Here is a 26,372-nt window from a genome sequence, read left to right on the forward strand (position 1 = left end):
ACACATTCTGGGTCTTACTATGAATCAATCCATGTCGTACCTCCCCCCCCCCCAAGCTCTTTTTCTGAGGCGACTTTCCTTTTACGCTGACCACAGTAAATGGGTTGCAAACGGCAATTCACGTTAAATTAAGTCTGCTTTTTTAAAGTACTTCCTCTTCCTCTTGATCCAAACTTTTGTACCTCACAGATAAAGAATCCTTCAGCCTGATGTCATCAGCACATTTAGTGATTTCCTTAGGGGTGTCGTCATCGTCCCTCTTTATGATGTCATCAGAATCCACGTGGGTTGTGCTTTGTCCGCTCTCTTCGAAGCAGATGCTGAGGGCTTCCCGTCGTACGGTGATGCCGTTAACGCTTTTATCGCTTTCTTTGAGCGTGATGTCATCGATGTGTTTGGCCTCCTCGTCGATTTCCTCCGGAATCGAAGGCGGGAGGCTCTCGATGTCCGAGTTGCTGAAGACGTACCCGGGCAAGGTGGTGTGTATATGTGAGGCGTGTGTGTGTGAGCTGACACTGGTTCGACCGGCGCAACGGTACACCCTGCTGGTGTGGAGGGCAGAAATGCGGGTCACAGAGGTCAGCTGGAACTGGACGCTGGCGCCGCTGCTGTTCAGGACCGACCCATAGCGGTAGTTCGCTAAAACTACAGGAACCTTCCAGTCAAACGCAAGCGTCCAACGGAGCCAAGTCTTCCGGATTTCAGTCTGGACCTAGGATAGAACCGAGGATCATGAGCAAAAAACAATGTTGTGGACTGACGTTAAAATCTTTGTCTTCAACTGAAAGGTTGACAGGATCACTTTGAATACGAACTTTGCTAAAGTGTCAGTATTTAAAATATAAATGTTGTTCCACCCACACTTACCTCTCCATTGCAGAAGCAGTAGATAATGGACACAAAAAATCCCTGAAAGAGAGCAATAAACACCAATTTCATAAGTCAGAGAAAGTTTCTTGCCAAACTTGTTCATTATTAATTTTGTTCTTTCTTACTTTTTAAAAAAACTTGTACTGTATATCTGGTTTCGCTATTTAATTTATCAATAAATATATGTATTATATATATATTATTCATTTATTCATAAATAAATGCCCAAATCTAAATATTTAAACCTATTCTTAAATAAGAATAAGTATAAATGTTCAGTTTTTTGCCTTTTATTTCACAGGAAAGACAGAGAAGCAAGGGGGAAAAAAGCATCTTCTATTTTAACATTTATTTTATTAAATTAAAATATTTTATTTATTTTAATATTTATTTCACAGTAAAGACAGAAAAGCAAAGAAGAAAAGGTTCCGATGAACTTCAGCTCCAACTTTTAATTAATTCTATTTTATTTAAATTTATTTACATTTTTATTTTAAAGTAAAGACAGACAAAAAAGAAGGAAAGCTTCCGATGCATCTCAGTACGAACTTTTAATTTATTTTATTTTAACTACATTTATTTTTAGACAGACAAACTAAGAAAAAAAGCTTCTGATGCATCCCAGCACCAAGTTTGAATTGAATTTTGAAAGTAATTTAATCTATTTTAATCTTTTTTTCACATGCAGGTAAGACAGAAAAGCCAAGAAGAAAAGCTTCTGATGAAATCCAGCACCAAGTTTTAATTTAATCTATTTTACTTCACAGAAAAGACAGAAAAGTAAAGAAGGAAAGCTTTCTCTGTGCAAACTTTTAATTAAATTTATTTAAATGTATTTTATTTTAATTGCATTCATTTAAACTTTTATTTCTCAGGAAAGACAGAACAGTACAGAGCTTCTGCAACAACTTTTAATTTTAGTTTAATTTATTTTATCTATTCAATTATTCCGTATATTATCTTTAATTTATTCCATGTGGCGTAATTAGTTTTGCAGTTCACACTGTCCACAGATAAGCAACAAAATGCTTTTGAAAAATATAAGCGGTTATTTATCACATCAACAGAGCCAATTAAACCGAAATGGAAACTGACACATAATTATACTTAACGTTATCTAACGCCACATTAGTGAGTATTTATTGGGAGAGGAAATATTAGTCAGTAACTCACCTGGAAAGAGTTGAAGAAGAGTTCACAGTACATGCGCAGCTCCCAACCATGACCTGTGAATGTGTGCGGCATTCCCACAAACACGATGTAGTGGACGCCGAAAACCAGAACCAGAATCAATGTGGACTTGGCAAGCTTCCTGGACACAGACAGACAGACATTTTTCCATTACTATCTTCAACCTTTAAAGGGATAGTTCAACCTAAAATGAAAATTGAGTCATAATTGACTCACCCTGGTGTTGTTGTAATGCCGTATGCCTTTCTTTCTTTTATGTAACACAAAAGGAGTTTTTTAAAAATGTCCCACTCGCGCTCGTCCATATAATGGCAGTGAATTGCAACCAGCATAAAGCTTTTTAAAAAGACGCGAAAGTATCACAGAATGATCTTATGTGTCATGCTGTATATTCCAAGTGTTCTGGGGATTTACGATATCGATATGACATTTAATGTATTATTTAATGAAAATCCGGACCTTGGCAGTTGGTCTCTGCGTGATGTGTGTGTTCATGAGACTCTATTAGCTCAGCAGTTCACTTAGTCTCGCCCAGAAAAAGCACACAAGTTGTGAGATGCACAGACGTGACAGGAAATACAATCCATCTACCTTCTTCTCTGAGGTAAATATATCCATTGTGTTCGTCGTAACAAGAAGTTATGGAGTTCACCTTTCATTTTGACTGTCATCAGAAAAACGGAGTTCCGGTCCGGAGATATTTGACTCAGTGAAGAGAGTACACGGCTACTTTGTTGGAATTTCAAGTCGTGTTTTTGTTAATCTTGATTTCTCACAACTTGTGTGCTTTTTATGGGCGAGTCGGAGTGAACTGCGGAGCTAAGAGTCTCTTGAACGTGCAGCCGTGCACAGAAGACACAATGGCCAGGGTCAGGATTTTGGGTAAATAATACATTCAATTTAATTTCGTATATCCCCAGAAATATAGGACATGTGTCGCATGGGATTATTCTTTGATACTTTTGCATCTTTTTTTAAAAAGCTTGATGCTGGTCACTATTCACTGCCATTATATGGACGAGCGCGAGCGGGACTTTTTTTTAAAATTCTCCTTTTGTTGTCCATAAAAGAAAGAAGGGCCGACGACATTACAAAAACACCTGGGTGAGTAATTTTTTTATTTAATTTTCATTTTTGGGTGGGTGAACTATCTATGGAAGCTTGTTTCCGCCACAGAATAAAAAATAAAAAAGGTAATTGCGACTTTTTATCTCACAATTCCGACTCTTTTTTCACAATTGAGAGTTTACATCTCGCAATTCTGATATAAAGTCACAATTGCTAGAAATAAACTCGCAATTCTGACTTTTTTCTCAGAACTGCACGTTTATATCATGCAATTCTGACTATCTTGCAATTGCGTGTTATAAATTCAGTCTAAAAGTCAGTCTTTTTTTCCTTAGAATTGGACTTTACAACTCACAATTGAGTTTATATCTAGCAATTCTGAGAAACGATGTCGGAATTGCGAGATATAAAGTCGCAATTGATTGTTACAAAGTCAGAATTGCGAGATATAAACGCGCAATTGCCAGAAAAAAAAGTATAGCACGCATATTATAACACGCAATTGCGACTTTATATCACGCAATTGCGACTTTATATCACGCAATTCTGACTTTATATCACGCAATTCTGATCTTATCTTTTAAGAACATCTTTTAAGATGTTTTATTCTGTGGCGGAAACAAGCTTCCATAACTATCCCTTTAACACCTTTACAATCATGATACAGTGATGGTGTTAGTTAGATGGTCATACTATGGTACTTTGAAATAAAGTGATGTGACGGGAAGGCCAAGTATAGTAATCTATACTCTGAATTTGTCCTCTGCATTTAACCCATCCAAGTTAGCGCAGTAGTGAACACACACACACACACACACACACACACACACACACACACACACACACACACACACACACACACACACACACACACACACACACACACACACACACACAAGGGCACCTCTGTCGTGGTTATTGCCGGTGGAAGAGAGCGTATATAATACCAAATAGTATACCATGGTACACCCAAGGTACTTCCTAAAACATCATCGTCTTGTTTTTCACACCAAGTAAAGCGATGAAAAAGAGCCTACGTCTCAACACTGAGAGCTGAGAGATTGAAGTTAAAATGAGAGCGAGACACAGACAGCGTGAGAGTCAAAGTTTCTCTTGAGGCTTATTATCGCATTACAGGCCAGAAAATGAGAAAAGTTGAGTCGAGTTTTAAGTCAGCGGCATTTCGGATGCTGAGGAGACTTGCACTGAACTCAAATCCAATGTAAATTGCTTAATTACTTCAAGTTCAGAGCATAAGTCCGACTCTCATTAATAGCAAAGCATGAATGTGCCAGTTCATCCGTAACGTCATTAATGGCTTTCATTGCCTGTATATTAATTTCACCTGAGGTTATCAAACCCCTGTAGGATTAAAACACTCTCCAGAAAGGGGCTCTAATTCTGTTCACACATGATTTGGGATTAATTCCAGTAATTTACTTTAATGTTTATTTACTAAATTAACTGGTCTTAAATATCTAATGTTCAATCAAATGGACATCAGCACGTCACCATTATTAAGCAATATTACTGGATTTTACTTGATTCACAATTATTAAATCCACATCTTGTGGTTCTTAAAAACATGATACCCCAATTGCAAGGTTTGTTGAGAATCAAGCAATCAAGCTTACATTTTTCGACCAAGCAACCACTTAGCCATCCCCCAAAATCCACATATTTCTACCACCCAGAGCAACCATTCAAAACAACCTAGAACGCCCCAAAAAACCACCTAAAACATCCTAGTCGCAACCAATTGCCATGCCACAGCAAGCACATGGAAATTATTCCTTGAAACACCCTTGAAACAGCCACACTGTAAACAATTATATGATCAATAAGTTATGACAGCATATGTTTTACATTGCTTTAACTCAATAGTTTTACAATATTCAACTCATTTTTTAAAGTCAGTTTGTTGTAATTTAAGTTGAAATGACTTAAACATCCAAGTTGATTTTGTAAAGTGTAAGAACACACCAGCAACCACCCAGAACACCCTAGCAACCATTCGGAACACCCTAGCAACCAGCCATAACACCCATCGTGTTGTAGAGTTTTTTTGTGTGTATGCACCACTTCAGTGTTGAGGATCATTTAAGAGCCACAGACAGTGAAACTGTGCTTCAAAGCCAAGCGAGTACTTTATCATCACAGACTAGATGGGTTTGCTTGATAAACGTGAGCTATGATAAGAGACTATCTCTATACAGACTGATCTTACAGTCAGTTCCACTCGCAGACTATTAGTCAGGGATACTGTGACTTTTACCCAGAGGGAAACACGCTATTAATGAAAGCAGCACTACCCGAGCTCTCTCTCTCTCGTCTCTCTCTCTCTCTCTCTCTCTCTCTCTCTCTCTCTCTCTCTCTCTCTCTCTCTCTCTCTCTCTCTCTCTCTCTTTCTCTCTCTCTCTCTCTCTCTCTCAAGAGAAAGCCTTTCAAACACCCTCTGGAAAATTACAGTCCTCTTCTGGATATCTCACCAATGATGTCCAAACACTCCACCTCACAGACAACAAGCACAAGAACACAGCAAAACAGAACTGAACCGCAGCATGGGCTGGTATAAACATATTTTATAGATTATAAAATAGCACCTGTACTTTTATACATTTTGAGTTGCTTTTAATTTGTCACAGGTGAACAAAACAATCCCAAATCCAATATCCTCCAGTACAGCCCTACATATGAGGTTATATACCAGCATAACAATAATTTCATGCACTTACCTGCACTGTTTACGCGTGTCGTAGCGTCCTGCGTTTGTTTCTCGGATCTTAGTGGCCAGAACTCGAACAATATTTACAAACAGAATGAAATTCAGCTGTAAGAAAGAAAAAGGAAACAACGATTGATTCATAATTGTATCGTTTCATAATTCATTTGACTAAAGGTTCAAACACTTTGCATGCACATATAAAATAATAATAAAAATGATGATGAATATTATGTTCATGTAAATAAACATGTACTATATATTATATTTTAAAATAAAATTGTTTAAAATATTAAATATTATTGGATATACGCATATATTATATTTTTCTAAAACATTTATATATATACACAACACACAAACACATATATTTATTTCCTATTATATGTTTTAATTAATTCTCCGGCTGGACAATTTAAAGAAACTGACAGACTGGGATAATGTGATGTTAAGAAAAATCGAGGTAAATATCAGTTGTGAAAAGCCTGTTATCGCCTGCCATTTCCAATCAAGCTGCAATTTTGTTAAATTATCCTGAAAATATTATTTAATTGTGTGTGTTTCAGCTATAAAATTACCATCTGCAGGATAATTAAGCCATTTTATTCCAAAGGTGTTGAAAAGTAATTTCCACTCCAAATTGCTATTAAACACAATACATTAATTGAGATGTGGCGGAAATTTCATGATGCTTCAGATTGGGGTTGGGGGGGGGATGACAGAATTCTCCTGTCGGACAATTTTAATTAACTAGTTATACACACTAAAAACACTAATTTCATTCTGCTTCTATTTTTCCGCATTGGAATTATTCCGTCAATGTGTGATGAGCTTCTGTGGTATCTGAGCCGTGAAAGTTTCAACAGGTTTCAACAGTTTTGCATATTCCGCGCTGCTCTGTTTGGACGTCGTAATCAATACACCATAGAAATTGTTAGTAACGAGCGCTTTGTGCGCAAATTCATCCATGTGAGTTAAATCCTAATTTATATGTTTTGCTGACAGGCAGCAAGGACCAAAATACATTTGCATTCTGTCACATAATTACAGCTCTCCTGCTGTGCGATGGTCCAGACGTTCTTGAAATCGGAGCTCCATTACTGCTGGAAGCGCTTATGCTCAGCAAAGCCAATAATTAACAGCATAATGTCTCCGTCTGCCCATCCAACAGATAAATATATGCATGGAACCTCTAACTGGTCAATCACGTCAACAAACGACAGCATGCCGCAATCCAAATCGACCCCTTTGACACGCTGGATTACAGGATTTGACAATCTCTTTTAGAGCGGATCGTGTTCAGGGCACAGGGTTGAATCCGGGGTTAATGGGAAGACAGCTGTGTCTGATGGTGTCGCACTTAAAAACTGCTTAGATGCCACTTTCACAAATATGATGCAATTTGGTGTCCCGTGAGGACTGTTAGATGTTACAGGCTGCGTCCGAAAACTGATAAACGCTGCATTCGGAGGACGCATTTCGAGGTCGGAACGCATCAATGCAATGTTAGTTTCACTTCCTGTCTCCTGATTCCTTCATCTGATCGATTTTTGAAGGCAGCATAGATGTATCCTTCGCTGCCTTTGATATCCCACGATCCTGTGCGTTCCATTCTGTGACAGTTGAGCTAGAAAAATAAAGATGGCGTCTGAAAGTTGCGGCTGGTCGTCATTTTGTGTGTAAATGTACATTTTTGATCAAAGTTTTCCACTTATGTCATTTCTAGCGAGAAATTACTATTGTAGTCATTATATTCACTTAGGCCGTGTGTCCACCGAAGCGCTCATGGCGCTCTGCTGAAAACGCCTAGCTGTGGGCGCTTGAGAGCGTTTTGCCAGCGTTGCGTTTTTTTCAGTTGAGACACTTTGCTTGTTATGATACGGAATATCCACAAAAGTGTTACTAGTATCTCATTTCACACATATTTTGTTTCTGTGTTGATTCTATATTAAAATGTCGATACAATGTAATGTATTTTCTCCGGCTCTTGTTTTAAATGATTTTTTTCCCCGGTGATTATGCTTGTTTATGTCATCTGTTGACGTTGTACAAGCAGAATGTGGCGGTAGGTCGGTGTGGTATTAGTCCCGCCCCTCCTCCACTGTGATTGGACGGTTGGGTAAAAAGTGACAGTGATGAGCGCTGCGTTTTACCCAAAGTTGAACATTCTTCAACTCTCGGCGACCAGTAAAAAACGCAGAGCGCTCAGCGCTTCAGCGTGAAAAAGACGCTCAGTGCCTTGTTACGCTCATGGCGTTTTAAAAATGCGGCGCTCCCATTGAAAACAATTGAACAAATACGCCAGCTGCGTGAAAAAACGCTTTGGTGGACACACGGCCTTATAGTAGTTTTCACCAAAGCTCGCTCTATTTTGCTGAAACCGTTACGCTGCTTTAGAAGTCTGTCCGATATCAGTTTCGTGAGGTACCTTCGTGCACAGACGCTTCCTGCCATAGACTCTTATCCAATATACACTTAAATGAGGAGTTAGTTTTAAACTCCTCAAATGTCTCTATCCCACAACCCCGAAAATTTTTATTTTGGCCTGTCCCATTACAGTAGTCTTGATCTTCTTAACTGAATCCATCAATTAAAATCTTTTGAATTTGTTTACATCTGCTCATTTCACTGTAATAATATGATAACTAATTTTAATGATAAAAAATATATATATTTAGATGTTTCCAACATTTTGAGCATTTTTTTTTACATCTCACGAATCCACAAAATGGAACATTCCTTAAAGGGGTACTTCACCGCTTGCAAAATGGTCTTTCGTTAAAACTTGGCTGTCTATACAGTAGAAAACTTTTTTTTTCGGTGCTACCAGACTATAGAGAAACAGAGAAAAAAAGCTGTCGTCTTCCCTTTTGCCAAAATAGATAGGAAAACTTCAACACCCATAATGCACTGGGCATGTTGACATCCAGGCCACTCCCACCAGTCTGCTATGGATACGCTTGACAAGAGTTAAATACCACTTGCTTTAGTAGAAAATACTTCAAAGAATTCAAAGAGTAAATGTTTAGCAGTAAATGTTTAGTTACTTTCGGTTTCCAGTTAAGGATCCAGTGCAAAGAATCATAAATACGGAGAGAAAGCGCGATGGAAAATCTGGAAATGTTTGTAGTCAGCATTTCAAACTGGATGACAATGACATGAAAGAAAAGGCCATTCTGCGCAACCCGCCGAAGCAAAATGGCATCGCGTACAGGTAAGAAAGCTCTTGCCATAGTGTTCCCTTTTTATCATAATCAAGCGTAGCGTTAGTTCTGGCAGGTCACGTTAGTCAAGCTCGCATCAGCTGACTCTCAGCTGATACACGTATACCTATAGGAATACGACGCCTATCACTGTATCCATTTATAAGCTCCTTCAGTATTATAAGAAGCTATCGCGTTTCTCAGGAGCTATTACCCTCCTCCATCCCCAGCTCCTCCTCTCGTCAGTCAGGATTTGGCATTCTGATTCCCCTTGAATCAAAATAAATTCTCTAATTATGTTGTACTTTAAAATCTTGAATTAATGATATCTGCAATACATTCATGTTGGTTCTGTTCTGTTTACCCTAAGGGTGGTTATCGCGGTTCTCACCCAGAACAGAACCATACCGCCAATCCAAACTGTATGTTAATTGTCAATCATATTTGATACTGACAGAAATACTGTTAAAGAGTATACTTAGTACAATACAATTTTCAGTGATAAACCTGCCTTTACAATAACTGTTTAGTTAAAAATATAAATATACAATACGGATATACAATAATGCAGAAGTACAAGCAGTACTGGTATCAGTGATTCATAGTGCTCAGTAAAATTATGCCATTAAACAAATATTTAAAATATATTATTATTTTTTTAAAGACAAAAAGAAAATGACTCACTGCTCGTGACTGAATAGCCTTTGTAGCTTTAATAAGGATTAATAATTAATAATTGTATGATTTAATTGTTATGCAGTGTTTGATTATTCAGTTTCTGTGTATTTACCTGTTGGACTTACCTGAAACCCTTAAAGCACTGTTTACAAGGTTACATGAGTCAAAAACAATGAAAACAATAACTGTTTTTTTGTGCATTTTAGCAGGGCAAGTACAAATCTGGACCAGGCCAGCAGAAAAAAAGTTTCACATTGAGCTCTGATATATATTAAAGGTGCAGCTAAATGTGACATTTATTACAATGGGTTTATGTGGAGATCGTTAAAGTTCCCTTAAATTAAAAGCCTATTAAATGTTCAAATTGATAGCTTTCAATCATACTGTAATGCTGGATGGCCATAATTAATGGCTAAAATTGAGAGAAAAAAATCAATTTAACAGAGACACCATTAGATGTACGAGTCTCAGTGATTCATAGTGCTTAGTAAAATGATGCCATCAAACAAATATTTAAAATATACTGTTTTTATGTTGTTATTATTTTGTAGATTCACTGTGAAAGTATTACAATATAAAATATATATTAAAAAAATTGACAGAATAATGTGTGATTAATTAGTCATTTTGTTATTGATTGAAAGCACTAATATTACATTTTTATTATCAATAAATTTGTTGTTTTTATTTGAAAACGACAACATTGGGTAACACTTTAGAATACTGTTCCGTATTCTAAAGTGTGTGTAGTAATAACTACACACACAAAAAATTTGTATTGCAATATGAACATTAGTAACAACTATTAACTAACGAGAAACTCTGATAAACGAATTAGTACCAACTCACCCCTATTGCTGTCAGTATAGGAACTTGGTATATCCATTTAATATTGCCAGCGCTCAACTCCCAACACCTTAGAGAGAAAAAGTAATATTATTTGAAATGTTATATATAAAACAGCTTGTGTGTGACTTATTTATATTACAGAGAAGGCTGCTTAATGTTCTGAAAACTCACCTTACATCCGCCAGCGTTGCCCTGACGACAGCCCAGGTTGATACGAAGATAGCCGGAACACCTGAAGTCGCACAGATTAGAAAAGGACAAGATTTATCAACTTTAATGCAGCACACAAGCACAGAAGCATGCCCGACACTTGTCACAGACTCACCGGAACAAAACAATTTTCAATTTGTTATAATTTGAACAGTTCGGATCCTACAATTCAAAAGCCTCCTGAAAGTCTTCTTGACCCTCTGGATGATAAATCAAAATGAGAAGTCTGTCATTTCTGTGCTGACACAAACTCAAATACTCCCCTTACCTGCCATTGGTCGAAACAAACACTCAGTCCCACCCCCAAACTCACACTATTGGCTGAGCCTAAAAGGGCAAGGTTTGACTGGTTAGATGTTTTAATTACACCATCTGCATTCCTCCATCAGCAGCCATTAAAATATTAATATAAAATCTATATATTTATGTAACATGATTTCTATAATGTTCAATGTTTTTTTTCCAGCCATATTCTGACAAAAATTAATATCGTGCTTTTTCATGCTTTAAAGAACATTTAATAATTGTATCTAAAAATTTACTAATATAAAATATTCAATGTCAATTGTATTTTTTAAATAATATATATAAAATAATAAAATACATATTTTAATATTATATATTTAAAATAAATAGTATATAATTTTTTTCTTAAAATTATTAAATCTTAAATATATATAATTACATTTATATATATATATATATATATATATATATATATATATATATATATATATATATATACACAGATGTATTTATTAATTATGAAAAAGCCTAAATTAAACCTCAGCAAACAAGTTTCAGCGACGTCTTTTAGATCTGATGTTTCGGAGTGCTTGAATGTGAAAATGTTGCCCTCATTAGGTGCTTACTCTACGGCAAACACATCGATGCCAGGCACATTAATTATGCATTATTGATTATGATGACACATTAATATGTTCAGAACATCACTGCGTTGCTTAAGTAATGCACATTATTGTTGACTTTAAAGTTGTTGATCCTTCGCTCTGTGTCATTGTTAATCTGTTTTAAAGAGGAACAAACATGTTTGGGCTTCTCTGTCATTCGGCTTTCAACAAAGTATCTAAGAACGCCTGAACCTTCCCAGAAGTATTTGCACTTCAAAGATGTCTGCTCGGCTTGCCTGGCGAGTATTATGCATCAAACATAAAGTATAAATAAATAAGGCTTTAAATAAGTGTTTGTGCCTCAAACGATTCGACTGAGATTCTTGGAAGCAGATACAGAAGCATCAGATGAGAATTATCATAATAAGATGTGAAATTAGTAAGGTTATGTCTGGGCAGGGCAAAGTAAACAATGTTTAAAAACAAAATCAACCTCTGATTGGTCTGAACATGCACACTTACCCCAGCCTATGAGGGTGAAACCCCAGAGATATTTGGAGTCGGAGAAGAACGCCATGAAAATGAGGCTGTGAAGGTACAGGCCCTCCACTAGGATCCAGTAGTAGTTGGTTGCCAGGAAATAGATGAAGAATAGGACTGTGATCTTGCAGCCAAACTGAAAATACAAACAACGTTGGCTTCAGCCAATCAGAAACCTGTAATCAACCGTTCACAGCACAAAAGCTCATTGTTATGCTGCCTTTAAGTCAGACTGATCGTATTAACGAGTGTGCATGAATGCCAGCACAATCATGCCATATTAAACAGTGGGAAACTCTGGATTTTCAGAGGTGTGGGTGTGTTAAAAAAACAAAACAACTATTGGTCATGCCGGAAAAATACTGGGAACATAATTAGAAGAGTCGTGACCATGCCGTTTTTCAATTCTTGAAAATTCTATTTTAGAAACGGTTTATATTTTTTCTTCGACGTCGCGCTGGAACAACAAACACAAAGTGTGGCAATAATAATCTCAGGTACTGTTTATGTGCTTTATTTAATGTTAAAAGCGTGAAATGTGACTGAATATCAATAGTGCTCCAGCTTTGTAGCTGTAAAAGCAACAATGGATATAATTCACTTCAGATCTTGAAATTAAACAAATGGAAACAAAAACGTTAAAACTGTGAACAAACAAGTGTATTATTTGTCAAGGATTGTTTTAGTAACTCAGTAGCCTATGTAATAATATTTAAATGGTGTCTTATTTGGGAATTTAATTATGTAGCTACTCATCCATTTTCTTGCGAGTGCCGTCAAGATTACTCTCTGGTGCTGTGCACTTGCCACGAGACTCCACCCACACTCTGTTCTGATTGGCTGGGGGTTTTGATTGATTTCGCGTTTAGTATGGACAGACAAATTATTTGTCGATATCGCATCGCATCTGGTTAGGACCAGGGGGGCAGGGTTTCATATTATTTTGAAGCTCCTCCGGGCGCCGACATTGATTAGCAGACCATCACCTGCTGTTAGCATTCCATTGACTCCCATTCATTTTGGCGTTACTTTGACAGCGAATAACTTTACATCTGAGGCGTTTAAATACTCCATTTGTCCATTATTTATTTCTAAAGAAACACGAAAATGTATAAAAGGCTCCATTACCTTATAGCTTACGTTATGGCCCCGTAGAAGCAGTTTTTGTAAAAATAGGCTAATGATTGCGTCATAACTAACCACGCGACTCTCTGTCGCACGGTAGAGAAATTACCGTATGGACAGGAGGAGAAGCTCGCGGGCAATCGGGGGGACGTGGAGGCAAAATGACAAAATAATTGTTCAGAATACCGAGCAAAAGTTTCTCCTGCTCCTAGCTCATGGACACCTCCTACTCACGCTCTCCGTCTCTGCAAGTTTCGGAAGGGAATGATTCAGATTTCTCTTGGCACAGCTACTAGAAGACAGACGGGTTGCTCACGTCACATCTACGTCGTCAAGCTCAGTTTGAGTCTGCGCAGTACGCTCGACCATCAGGAAGTGAGTGCTTCTAATTGACTTCACTTTCTCCGTTGAATCCAATGGGGTCGCTGTGTCCAGTTTATATACTGTCTATGGTTAGGAGACGGTGTTAAGATGCGGTCAGATTAGACACATTTCTGTGAAATTTTACAGACAAAATAATTAACGATGTACAGTATGAAGCACGAAACTTTGGGGAAATATTTCGATTGACAGGACAGTTTAAGTGACCGGATGCATGTGACAGATCCGTCCGATAAAGATGACGAAGTAGTATGTCCCAAAGTATACTTTTATGGCGTAGTGTAACTTAGGCGAATTGGGACGCAGCATATGGTTTTACACGATGACGATCGCTCTGATTGGTTTTAGGTCTATCCAATTGCGCCCAGAGGCATTTGAGCAACGTCCATTGGTGACGCCCCTTTGGAAATTAGTTATTAATGAAGCTTTGCCAGACCATAACTCAGTTACTACTGAGAATGATCTGGTTTTAACCAGGCTAAATTTAAACAACAGGCTTGTTGGACTACATTTACATTTGCCTTTGAACTACATTTCCCATCTTTCCCTGTGGCTGCACAGGAATAGTAAAATGCACAGATGCAGCATTAATTCTACACTTAATACACATAATTTGTTCTTTATTTTGATGCATTATTCTTGAAACCCTCCTACATTTATGTTGAATTGAATGGGAGAAAGGAATGTGCTCATTCAATTTAAATCAATTTAAAATCACTTCGTAATTACGACTTCTAACCTCATATGGAAAATTCCAGAAACACTTAAAGGCAGGCAGAATTAGTCTCTAATGCAGTTTCAATAGAGTAATTTATTACAGTGCATGCATGAATGAATGGCCAAATAGCACAAGTTAATTAAAGTCATTGTTGCCAAAACTAGTTCAACTCATCTCAACAAGAATATAATTAAACTTGGTCTGGTTCATCAACCTTATTATTGCACTCACATACTGAGTCTTGTCAAGATGGGAAATGGAGACGGTGCTGATGTTGTCCATTAGCATGGTGTCGTACTCCTGTAGTACACCATTAGCGTATACCACTCTATCTTTTACAAAAATGCTGACCGCACGCAGCATGAAAGACACAAATAAATGCATGTGAATGTAGTTTCTGGTGCAGTGCAGACGCCTAGGAGATAAAAAGAGAGAAAATGTATGTTTATCACTGAAAATCTTGTCATTTTTGTCCTTTTACGGAGCCCCTAAAGGGACATGGTTGTGGGGGAAAAAAATGAGATGGGAGAAAAAATATTAAGTCAATGCTTTTGCGTTCTCTCGCTAATGTTTTGCGTTCCCCGAGAAACTTTGCATTCGCTCGCGAAAGGTTTGCGTTTTTCTGAGAAACTTTGGGTTCACAAATAATTTTTCCTCCCATCTCATATTTTTTTCCTTCACCATGTCCCTTTAGAGGCTTCGCATGTGTAATTGTCATTTCCGCTACATCTCATTCATTCTGTGGTGGAAATGATGGTTGCAGAAATAACATTTAAAAAAATTAAGGAATAAAAGGGCCACCTTCTTTGTCTTGTTAATGCTAATTTCATTTCAATTCATTTCATTTCAAATTTCATCATTTTTTGTATCTTAAATACACTCACCTTTTTACATAATTTAACAAAAATACAGTGTGATTGGAAATTACGACCAATACAAAATCAAAATGATATTTACCTTGATTTTTCTTTGTGTTATTTACACAATGCAAGCCTCATATTTCAGCTCAAGCTCTTCATTGATATGATCATAACCACTTTTTTTATTTTAGAAATGTATTTAAATTATTTACTCCATAAATATTTAACAGTGAATATTTTATGTTATCAATTGTATCAATAAGTTATATTTTTATGAAGGATTTTAATGTTTTAAGATTGAAAGTCAAAGGTCTATAGCAATAAAAGCATAAAAAGACATTTGAAAAGTAGCTTATAAATGATGGATGCATGGCAAAAATTTCAAAAGACAGTTTTGCGTTGACCTTCATATCAGTGTTTAGTATCACTGATTTTTTTTAATATTTGAGTTTATTTATTTTTATTTAATTTGTATTAAGTTTATTAAATTTTAGTTTATAGTTTTAGTTGTTTCAGTACTTCAACTTAAAACAAAAAAATGGGAAATGCTGCCTTGGCAACTTTTTTCATATTTTTAATATTTCAGTTAATGTGTTTTTTTTTTCAGGTAATGAAAATGTTTTTATGGTTTTAGTTTTCCTTTGAGTAAACAATAATACTTCATATGATATAATTGAATCATATGATTTTTTTTTTTTTTTTTTGTGCCTATATAGCTGATAAATGTGGGCTCAATAAAACCCTTCACTGGAGCCTTTCAAATTGAAAATGCAGAGCACAAGTTGTTCAGTTATAGCAGAAACTCACTTGGGAACTCTTCAGCTAATTTAATTTCTGAAAGTCTTTAAAGAAGAAGACCTGAGATTGTCTGTATCGTCCCGCTTGAATCCCTCAACAGCAGCCGCTCATACTTGTACTTGCTTGCTGTGCAACTTCATAATAAATACATGGAGTTATTAGTGTTTCTTTAACTTGCCAAGTGGGACTAAAGTCTCCTTGGTATGAAAATGTGACTGACGTTCAATTACCGAAAGTATCCAATGATGAAAATGGCGACTAGCAGTGAGCTGAAGGACACAGCGTAGCCGACTGTGTACATGATGTGCAGCCGCTCGAAAAAGTCCCTCTGGAAACACAAGAACACTTGAGCCATCAATGAACGAAACTTGATTTTTGTTAGACACCCTTAAACATTTCCTAAGACTGTTGACTTAATAAAACTAGTGGCATTTGTATGACATCTGTCCAAGCAGCTTTATGGCTTGCAATAAGACTTTGCGTTTGAAGACACAAACCTAACTACATCTCATTGGAGCATTATAATCAAAAAGTGACTCTTGAATGATTTTGAAACTTGTCAATAAGACACCACAACCTCTTCCAGCCTGTTTAATTGGACTCACTTTGTCCTTTTCAATGCCTGGTGCCAAGAACCGCAGACAGTCTGAATAATTGACCCAAGTTCTGTTCTCCACCGATACCCATGACCCATTCATGTCGCACTGACGGTATGCAAATCCTAAGAAAAAGAAGATACAGAACAATTTGACAAGATATTGTTAGATCTTGTTGAAGAAACTGATGAAATTTTCCAAAAGACGTTTTGCTGCCATGTACCTTTGTGGTTGAAGTCGTACACATAGCCGGGACACGGGACTTTGGTTATGGTTCCTGGGGAACCTTGAGGCCAGCAAACCAATCCGTCCCATCCAGGAGAACAGACCTCATCTGCGTACACAATGCGGAAACCATAATCACAATTTATAGAAATGCAATCTCACCAAAAAACACAGTAAAGATCCATTATTTCCGATACGACATAAGCTGCAGTTCTTTGTTCTCAACCCCAGATTCTGCGTCCCATATCATGCGAATCTCAGAAAATTTCCCAACAATGTTTGCTCAGATTTGTCTACAGTCAGAGAGAATAAAATTAAACATTTCTCATCAACTTATCCCATGAGTAGGCTAATAATCTGACATGTTTGGCGCTATAGAGTGATTGTAAACAATATCTCGTATGTTTCAATTCTCTGTCATCTGAAGAAATGTTAGAGGCAACATCAGAGACAAAGTTGATAGTGATAAATAATGGCAAGAAACATTGTTCCATTGAACTGTGCTCACGAGCTGAACGCAAAAACAAACAATGCGACCAGTGAAGTCTGATTCACAAACAAATTATTCTTGTGCTGAATTTAGACTCCCTGCTAAATGATCCCCTCCACATCAAATTGGTAATCCATCAGTACCCAGCCATAGATGACATTGTGCATGGTTTTACGAAGGGAAGAAATTCATTTTGCATGTGTTTCATTACGGTCCATTGCTCACTCAAAGCTAGCCTACTGTAAAACCTAATTAAAACTGTTAAGAGTCCATCGAGGAATGTCTAAAGTAATTATAGTGTCTTTAGTAACAGATGGAAACAGGGTCAAAGTGAGACTTTACAACAGTATCACCACATCAATCTTCACACATTTTCAGATATGACAACTACTGTAACTTAGCTGTACTGCAAAAGATGCATCATTAATAAAATATATCAAGCTGCTCAAGTTAGAAAACAGATTGATTGCAGGAAAAGGAAGAAGAATTATTACTTTTAAGAATAGCATATTTAAGGATAATCTTGCAAAGTGAAATTATTTTTTATGAAAGGAATAGCCCCACAGCACACACTTTATCTTTCCTCGCGGCTCATTGATTCGACGCTGTTGTCAGTCTTTATTCTGAGCGCAAGTATTCCGTCAGTCAATTGATCCAACCTCCGCAGAACAGTTTGGGGAAAAGGGCAAGGTCCTAGTATGGAAGCACCACTCCAACTGGTCAATTCCCCGAAGGGAGAGGAGAGTGTCCGCGGCGCCACAAGAGCCTGATGCTATTTAGAAACTTTATTCAGAGGGAATGAATCAGCACAGTTCATTTCTACCTGGTGGTCTGGTGATAAAGGCTAAAAGAGAGAGCATTAACAGCTTTGTCTGTGTTGTAAGTAACACATCTATTTGTAGACTGGGTTGAGATGTCACAGGCACCATGTCGGCATTGATTCAACAAGGTGCTGAAAGCATTCTTTAGAAATGTTGGCCCATATTGATAGGATAGCATCTTGCAGTTGATGGAGATTTGTGGGATGCACATCCAGGGCACGAAGCTCCCGTTCCACCACATCCCAAAGATGCTCTATTGGGTTGAGATCTGGTGACTGTGGGGGCCATTTTAGTACAGTGAACTCATTGTCATGTTCAAGAAACCAATTTGAAATGATTCGAGCTTTGTGTCATGGTACATTATCCTGCTGGAAGTAGCCATCAGAGGATGGGTACATGGTGGTCATAAAGGGATGGACATGGTCAGAAACAATGCTCAGGTAGGCCGTGGCATTTAAACGATGCCCAATTGGCACTAAGGGGCCTAAAGTGTGCCAAGAAAACATCCCCCACACCATTACACCACCACCACCAGCCTGCACAGTGGTAACAAGGCATGATGGATCCATGTTCTCATTCTGTTTACGCCAAATTCTGACTCTACCATCTGAATGTCTCAACAGAAATCGAGACTCATCAGACCAGGCAACATTTTTCCAGTCTTCAACTGTCCAATTTTGGTGAGCTCGTGCAAATTGTAGCCTCTTTTTCCTATTTGTAGTGGAGATGAGTGGTACCAGGTGGGGTCTTCTGCTGTTGTAGCCCATCCGCCTCAAGGTTGTGCGTGTTGTGGCTTCACAAATGCTTTGCTGCATACCTCGATTGTAACGAGTGGTTATTTCAGTCAAAGTTGCTCTTCTATCAGCTTTAATCAGTCGGCCCATTCTCCTCTGACCTCTAGTATCAACAAGGCATTTTCGCCCACAGGACTGCCGCATACTGGATGTTTTTCCCTTTTCACACTATTCTTTGTAAACCCTAGAAATGGTTGTGCGTGAAAATCCCAGTAACTGAGCAGATTGTGAAATACTCAGACCGGCCCGTCTGGCACCAACAACCATGCCACGCTCAAAATTGCTTAAATCACCTTTCTTTCCCATTCTGACATTCAGTTTGGAGTTCAGGAGATTGTCTTGACCAGGACCACACCCCTAAATGCATTGAAGCAACTGCCATGTGATTGGTTGATTAGATAATTGCATTAATGAGAAATTGAACAGGTGTTCCTAATAATCCTTTAGGTGAGTGTATATATATATATATATATATATATATATATATATATATATATATATATATGTATATGTATATATGCACAGTATATCAAAGCCCACACATTATATTAGAGTTTGAGTATTTTGAATATTCTGAGAATGCTGATAGTTGCCATGGAGTTTCAGTGCGTGCGCTCTGCAGCTTGATGCAAATGACAAAGGCTACACTCTAATTACCATTAATAACCAATATTAGCCAATGTTGTCAAACAAAAGGAAACCTTTTTTTGTTTAGCTTTCATGCTTACCATGCATTTGAAACGAAGCACAAATTTCCATATAAATAGAAAATAATTGCAAGCATAATCTTTAAACAAAAGCCAAGTTTTATAGTAGGTTAGGAACTAGAGATTAAGCATGTATAATATCCGGAGAGGGCTTTATAATTGGGTTAAGGATTTGGAAAGATATATACGGCTTATGTGGCAGGAATATTCCGGTCCAAGAACATGATTGGCTGAGTGGCGTTCCAAGACGACGGAGCTGTAATAGTACAGCACCACTGCATATTTTCACTGCTTGATATCTCTTGTCTGACTCTATATTTATGCCAATGGGTGCTCACACTTCGAAGGCTGCGTCCTAGTAAGGCTGCATATCGAGGCTGCCACATCATCGTCAAAGTCCATCTCATTTTGAAGGATCCTTGGAAGTCAGCCTTCCTTTTGCACCCTTCAACTGTCTTTTTTTGAAGGATACATCAGTATCAGTATCGCTAAAACTCTTTTGTACAGCATTCTATGCAGAATATGCTGGATTTTGTTGAATGGATGGTTTCAACAGCTCATATAGTGTGAGAAAATGGAAGTGTTTTATGGTTTCATTAGTTAACATTAGTTAACTAATTTAGGTAACATGAACTAAGACTGTATTTTTTATTAACTAACAATAACAAAGATTAATAAATACTGTAAAAAATATCTTTCTCATTGTTAGTTCATGTTAGTTAATGTGTACTTACTAACTTGCATACAAGTACATACTAATTAGTTAATACTAATGTTAACAAATTAAATCTTATTGTAAAGTGTTACCAAAAATAGTTTTCTTAAAGATCGAAGAATTTTTTTAAAACAACTTTAGAAAGTAAAAGTAGACAAAGAAGCTGACAGTTCTGTCTAAAAGTGTAATTTAGTCAACATTAAATTATTGTTTATTGAACTGTTGTATAAAGGTAGCTTACATTTTTTATTTAAACTACACCGTTTTCAACTAAAACTTTTTATGCGTTTTAGCCGTTTATTTACACGAGAGCGTTATGGGGTCCAAAAAACGTTCAGAGTTCAAGTTTTTGAAAACGATAGCGTTATCGTCTCCATGTGAAAACGGTGATGTCATGCGCATTACGTGTTCAGTCTATAGGCGCGTATTGTTTCTTTACAAAGTGACATCGCCAACTACTGGCCTGGCAGCAGAATACAGCGTTTTTAGTCGTTTCCGCAGATCCTCTTGAACGGGGATCATTTTGGCAACGTTGTCGTCTGTACGCGTTTCCGTTTTTAGTACATAGTTGTTGTGTAAACATACCCTTAGCCATAGTTTTCATTGTTTGTTTTGCCTGAGTTCTAGTCATTAATCGGTTGTCATCGTTTCTAAAAAGTCCTCACCTGTTCCCTGTTCTGTTGATTACCTTCCTCTGTGTATTTAAGTCTTCTGTCTTCCTCACTTCTTTGACTTGCGCTAATGTAATGTTAGCTGTGGAGTGTTCTCGTTCTCTCTGCGTTTATTAAAGCCTTGTTCATTCATCCTGCATCACGTGTGTGTCCACAATAATCCACAATATTGTAATAAAGTGGATTACAATAAAGTGGATTTTCAGTGTGTTCTTGCTTTTATTTGTGTGGACATCCAACCTCGACAGACTGAACTGAAGAAATAAACTGGAGAAGATTTCCACGTCCAAGAAGGCGGAGCCTCTGAGCCACACCCATCTATTACGTAATCATCATTGACCAATGGTAGTTCGAAGGAGTTTGCCAAAAGTACAGAAACTACCGAAACAAACTTTGTTTTGAAGTATATCAGGGCCTTACCTACATTTTTACACAAACACATTGACATCATTGGATTCACTAATAGCTAAATCTAATAGCACACCATTTTTGCTTGTTGGATTTGAAAATATTCAGCTGTGTGAGACATGACATGGCATGTGTGAGATTACTGGCTGATAAGAAGATTTTGATGGATAAACTGCAGGATATAGCAAGATTCAAGCTCAGATCATGTATAATCTTGTGCAGCTGAATATAAGTGTCTACATTCACAAGAGAGTCTGGTTCAGTTCGGTGAATATTGTCTTGTTCTGCCATTCTCTGTAATGATTCACATGTGCACAAATAATCTCTTGCATTCTTAAATCGCACCTGCCTCAGCATCCTAATTCAGACTTACACTGGTAACCAGGAACCTTTCACAATCTTATCTTGGTATGCCTGGTCCGCTAGCACGTGGATGATGGTGGGACCAACACAATTAAATGAAACAAAAACAGGAAAATTGGAAGAAAAAACAAATGTGCGTCAGCTTCCGTAAACAGCAGGGTGACTCATAAGCCGCACTAAACCATTAATCAGTGACATCACAAACTCCCTTCAGATTTCAGAAGCATTGTAATGGATGTGCACTAGTGCAGTGTTTTTCATCAGGCCGCTGTGCATTACACTGTAAAAAATGCATCACACTGTTTTCTTCCAGAATGAACACGTCACAATAATCCTCATTAAAATGATTCCCACACACAAAAAATGGTTGAGGCCTGGTTGAGTTGCATTAGTAGTGTGTTGTGGACATGTCCAAGAGATGCTGTTTATTCCATCCCGAATTTAAACCACCCTTTTTCGGCCTTCCAAAGGGGTGCGAACTAAGGAAGCAGTGGTTAAAATAGTGTTAACACTATTCTTCAGCAGTACAACCACAACTTTTTGTTTTGTTCTCACCGTTTTTCTAACGACTGCTTTCTGAACAGTTCAGTGCTATGGGGTGTTATAAATGAGGTATACCACATCTGAAATGTGAGAGAGAGTTAAAATAAAGAATTACCACTGTGAAAAGCACTGCCCAAATCTTGTGAAGGTGGTTCGGGTTGATCAGCTTGTTCTTTTTACTGTTATTATCGGACTAAGGCTCGAACTAGTTAGTTACAGTAGCGCCTCAGGAAATCATTCGATACTCGCCGCTTATGATAAGGGATTTAACATTTCCAACTAAAACAGCGTTCAGACAGAGGGTTAAAAAAGGTGCTGCAACAATGTAAATCATAAGAAAGATAATGAGTTTTTCATAAACGTATCATAGACTTGTATATGAGCATAATAGGACCCCTTTAAAATGAGATTTTACAAGAAGACACTATTTAATTTAATTCAATGTGTATCTTGTCATTTGTTTGTATTATTCGTGAAACGTAGCAATTTTTTTAAATGAAATTTGTTTCAGTTGTTTAATTCTTGCTAAGGCGTGCATCCATTTTGGGATTCAAACCCACAACCTTTTGGTTACCAGTCCAGCTCTTTAACAACATTACGTGTATTTGCATTTAGGCTGAAAAACTGTGACCTTTATTTCATTTACATAATTTGTTTCATGTACATGTTATAATCGAACGAGGCCAACTTGAAAAAGCGACTGGAAATCAATCAGCCAAGATCGATATCCTTGAATCTGCATCAGATTGAATACAAAAACTATCTCATCCATGCTTATATGAGGGGCCAGATTTACGGTTATTTGATTGTAAGGTAATTCAGTGTCTAAATAAAGAATCAAACCAGAGAGACCAAAGGCATTTGGACAGGAGCAAGAGAGATTCATGTTTAAACGGATCTTGGATCTCTCTGGCTGTAGATTTTGACAGATAAGTCCTCTAAACAGATTCAGATCTCACATTCTGTTCAATGGATTAGGCGTCAGATGTGAATTCACACGTAAAAATCTTTTAAACTAATGAACAAATGGCATAAATGTGCTTTAGAGTCCCTTTTATCTCAATCCTCCCATATTTGCATATGCGTAATTTGCTGGAGGGACGGGTGTTAAATGTCCCTTCCACTTTTTTGCCAGGGTCGATATTGTCCCCACCACTTTTTTTAAACATCTCGCCGCACAGATGTACCTGATGCGAATGAAAGATATCCAGCTGATGTGTATTTGTGTTTAATAAGAGGCGATCTGGCTCTGGAGAGTGTTGTTTTTTAAATCATGCTGCGTGTTCGATGTCGATGTTATCAAAGGCGGAGAGTTCGCTTTTGGCTTCACAGGGATGAGCGCGCCAATCTTATGCCGTTGCAGAGACTCTCTAATCGTTCCATTGAAATCACAAAACAAAGTGCACACAAACATGTCCCTGCTCTTGATATACAGTACAATCATTAATGAATATCTTTGATTTTAATGAGGGAAAAACAAACTATACAAGGACAGAATAGAACCTGGAACCTCTGACACGCTTAACAAACGTTCTACCACCAGACCATGGGAATCCAAATGCTAATTGCGGATCTATATATGTGTAAGAATAAAACTATTTCATATCAGCATATTTCTATCAGTTATGCAAATGATCTGTCCTCTCAGCTACCACCGAACATCAAAGTGATGTTGGTTTTAGAGTGAAAAAAGGTTCCAAGCGGAGTCTTACCAGCAGGGTTGTGTTCTGAGATGTTCTGAAGGCACTGCAGTTTGATGTCATACAGCAGGAGAACTTGTTCCTGAGCTGTTAAGCCTACATCAGGATCCAAATGCTGTCCAGAGACAAAAACCAAGAGAAATTGATTGTCTAAGTGTTTGACTTAAGTATCTTGGATTTGATTAGAACTCCAATCATGGAGTTTTAAAGCCAACAACAGACCTTTAAGCTTTACACATAAATGCAAAACGTCATGAAAAGCATCAGAAGGCATTTGCATGCTTGTTTGCTTGCAGTTACAATATAAATCTGTTTTCATCTGTCAAAAAAAAAAAAAAAAAAAAAAACTAAATCCAACAATTCACTCCTAAAATTTCTGCAATGTTTCATATAATTATGTCATATTTCCAGATAAATCCATTCACATCATCTGACTTTGCATATATGACTTCACAATGTTTGTCAGGCAACAACCTAAAATGATTTATTCTGTAAAATTAAAATGAACTGGTTCATTTAAATTAAAGATATTAACTGAATTACATAATATGTTAGATTAGTTAAAAGTCATTTTAAGGGTTAAATTAGATGGAAAGGTAGCAATTAAAGATTCAAACTTTCACAATAAACATGATAAGAAGAAAAACATTTAGATCTAAGATATTGTATTGTATTATATAATTTTTTTAAGGCTTTAAATTCAAATAAATCATGAAGGTGATGTGATGTGAGATAAGGGTGTATAAAAGCAACACATTGTTTGTTCATCTTACCTGTGCTTCGACTGAAGTACCAAGCAAAACTTGGACAAATATCCACAGTACTATAATCCACATAATGAAATGCTTCACAGCGTTTCAAATACTTATATAAATTGACTGTTTCCTCAAATGATGTGTTCAGTGGTTTCTCTGTGCACAAAGCTCAATGTGCGCCGATCCTGCAATTCCAGTGATTTTACCCAGCTCCATATTTGCACTGGAGAATGAACTCAGCATCTGCTGAAAGCGAAGTGAACTGAATACCACCACCCACAGCAGAAATACTCCTTCAGAAAAACAAGAGAGGATGCACCTCTGCGCAACCACTGGTGGGGTTGAAATGACAGTGTTAAATGTTCAAATGAATATTTTTTTTTACTGAATCACTGCCTGCAGCAGTTTTTTTTCCCTCATATTTGTTTAGCCTATCTTGAATTCCACAAAAAAACCTTAGCCTACTAAATAACTGAACAGATGAATAGATATTTTTTAGAAAAAATAAGTTATTGCAATATTAGTAATATTAATATTACAAATAAATAATGTAAAAAGTAAAACTATAGGCCTGTTAATGAAATAAATTCAGAAATGTTAAAATGATCTATGGGCTGCGAATGTGTACGTACGTTTTCGTAAATGTACGTTGAACGCTATACACGTCAGTGAACGTAGGCTAGTTGTGTTCGTTGACATTACGTAGTACTACTACGTAAGGCTCGTTTTCACACTGCACACCAACTGTAAATATAACAATAAGTAAATATTTATTCCTTTTTGTTAGTCAGCCTGCGCTAAATAGACAATTGCAAACAGAATGTTCGCTAGGAATTTACCATAGCAACAATAGCCGCTGGAGCCCTTTAGAATTATTTAGAATTCGTTTAGAATTATTATTGCACGCTACACAGAAAAAAATAAACATATAGCTGTTTATTTGACTTCAGTCAGAGAAATTAACAGACACTGAGTGCGAACATGAGACGCGTTTAGTAGGCTAAACTATATCAATTCCGTCGGGAAATGGACAAAACACAATTAGCCTACTTCGAATCGCTTTTTTATTTTATTTTATTATTATACATAAAAAAATATATGAAAAAAAATCTGTATTGTTTTGTTTAAAACGACTTGGCGGCTAAATAAACAGTAGCTACAAAAGGGCGCCAACAGACTATTTGAATTTCGCGATGCGAGCCTCAAAAGATTCCGCGAGCGAGAAATTCCAGTCAGGAATCCTGGCAAGTCGCCCCACTTAAATCTTTGAATAATATGCAACCTGATGTAATATTCTGATGAATAGATCGGTGTTGAAAGAAATCCTCTCAATTACGCTGCAATTACGCACGAACACAGAGGGTCGCTCGCATTGAAAATGACTTTTCCTCTCCTAATCAGTCGAAAACTTGATCTTTCTTGAGAAAATAGGCAACTGCGTAAAGTTTTCTATTCCGCATCATTTGTTCCAATCTCCTCTGGAAATTTCAGATAACTGTGCGCAACGGCGTATTGAGGCC

At 37.2% G+C, this 26,372-nt stretch overlaps 1 protein-coding gene across 1 annotated transcript; it reads right to left on the reverse strand.

The window, feature by feature from the left end:
* Positions 1–142: 142 nt before the first annotated feature.
* pth2rb (parathyroid hormone 2 receptor b) lies at positions 143–25,092 on the reverse strand (the record flags this gene model as incomplete). The annotated part of the gene is made up of 13 exons (XM_082139942.1): positions 24,871–25,092; positions 24,110–24,212; positions 16,884–16,994; positions 16,670–16,785; positions 16,295–16,392; positions 14,638–14,821; positions 12,165–12,318; positions 10,753–10,813; positions 10,582–10,648; positions 5,865–5,959; positions 2,044–2,182; positions 868–909; positions 143–712 (listed from the first exon to the last, which is right to left on the reverse strand). Exons 1-13 carry the CDS (start codon positions 24,931–24,933, stop codon positions 143–145), a joined length of 1,803 nt encoding a protein of 600 aa, XP_081996068.1. The 5' UTR covers positions 24,934–25,092.
* Between the last annotated feature and the right edge of the window lie 1,280 nt (positions 25,093–26,372).

The sequence above is a fragment of the Leuciscus leuciscus genome (genome assembly GCF_965113295.1).
Source record: "Leuciscus leuciscus genome assembly, chromosome: 15".
Lineage (NCBI taxonomy): Eukaryota > Metazoa > Chordata > Actinopteri > Cypriniformes > Leuciscidae > Leuciscus > Leuciscus leuciscus.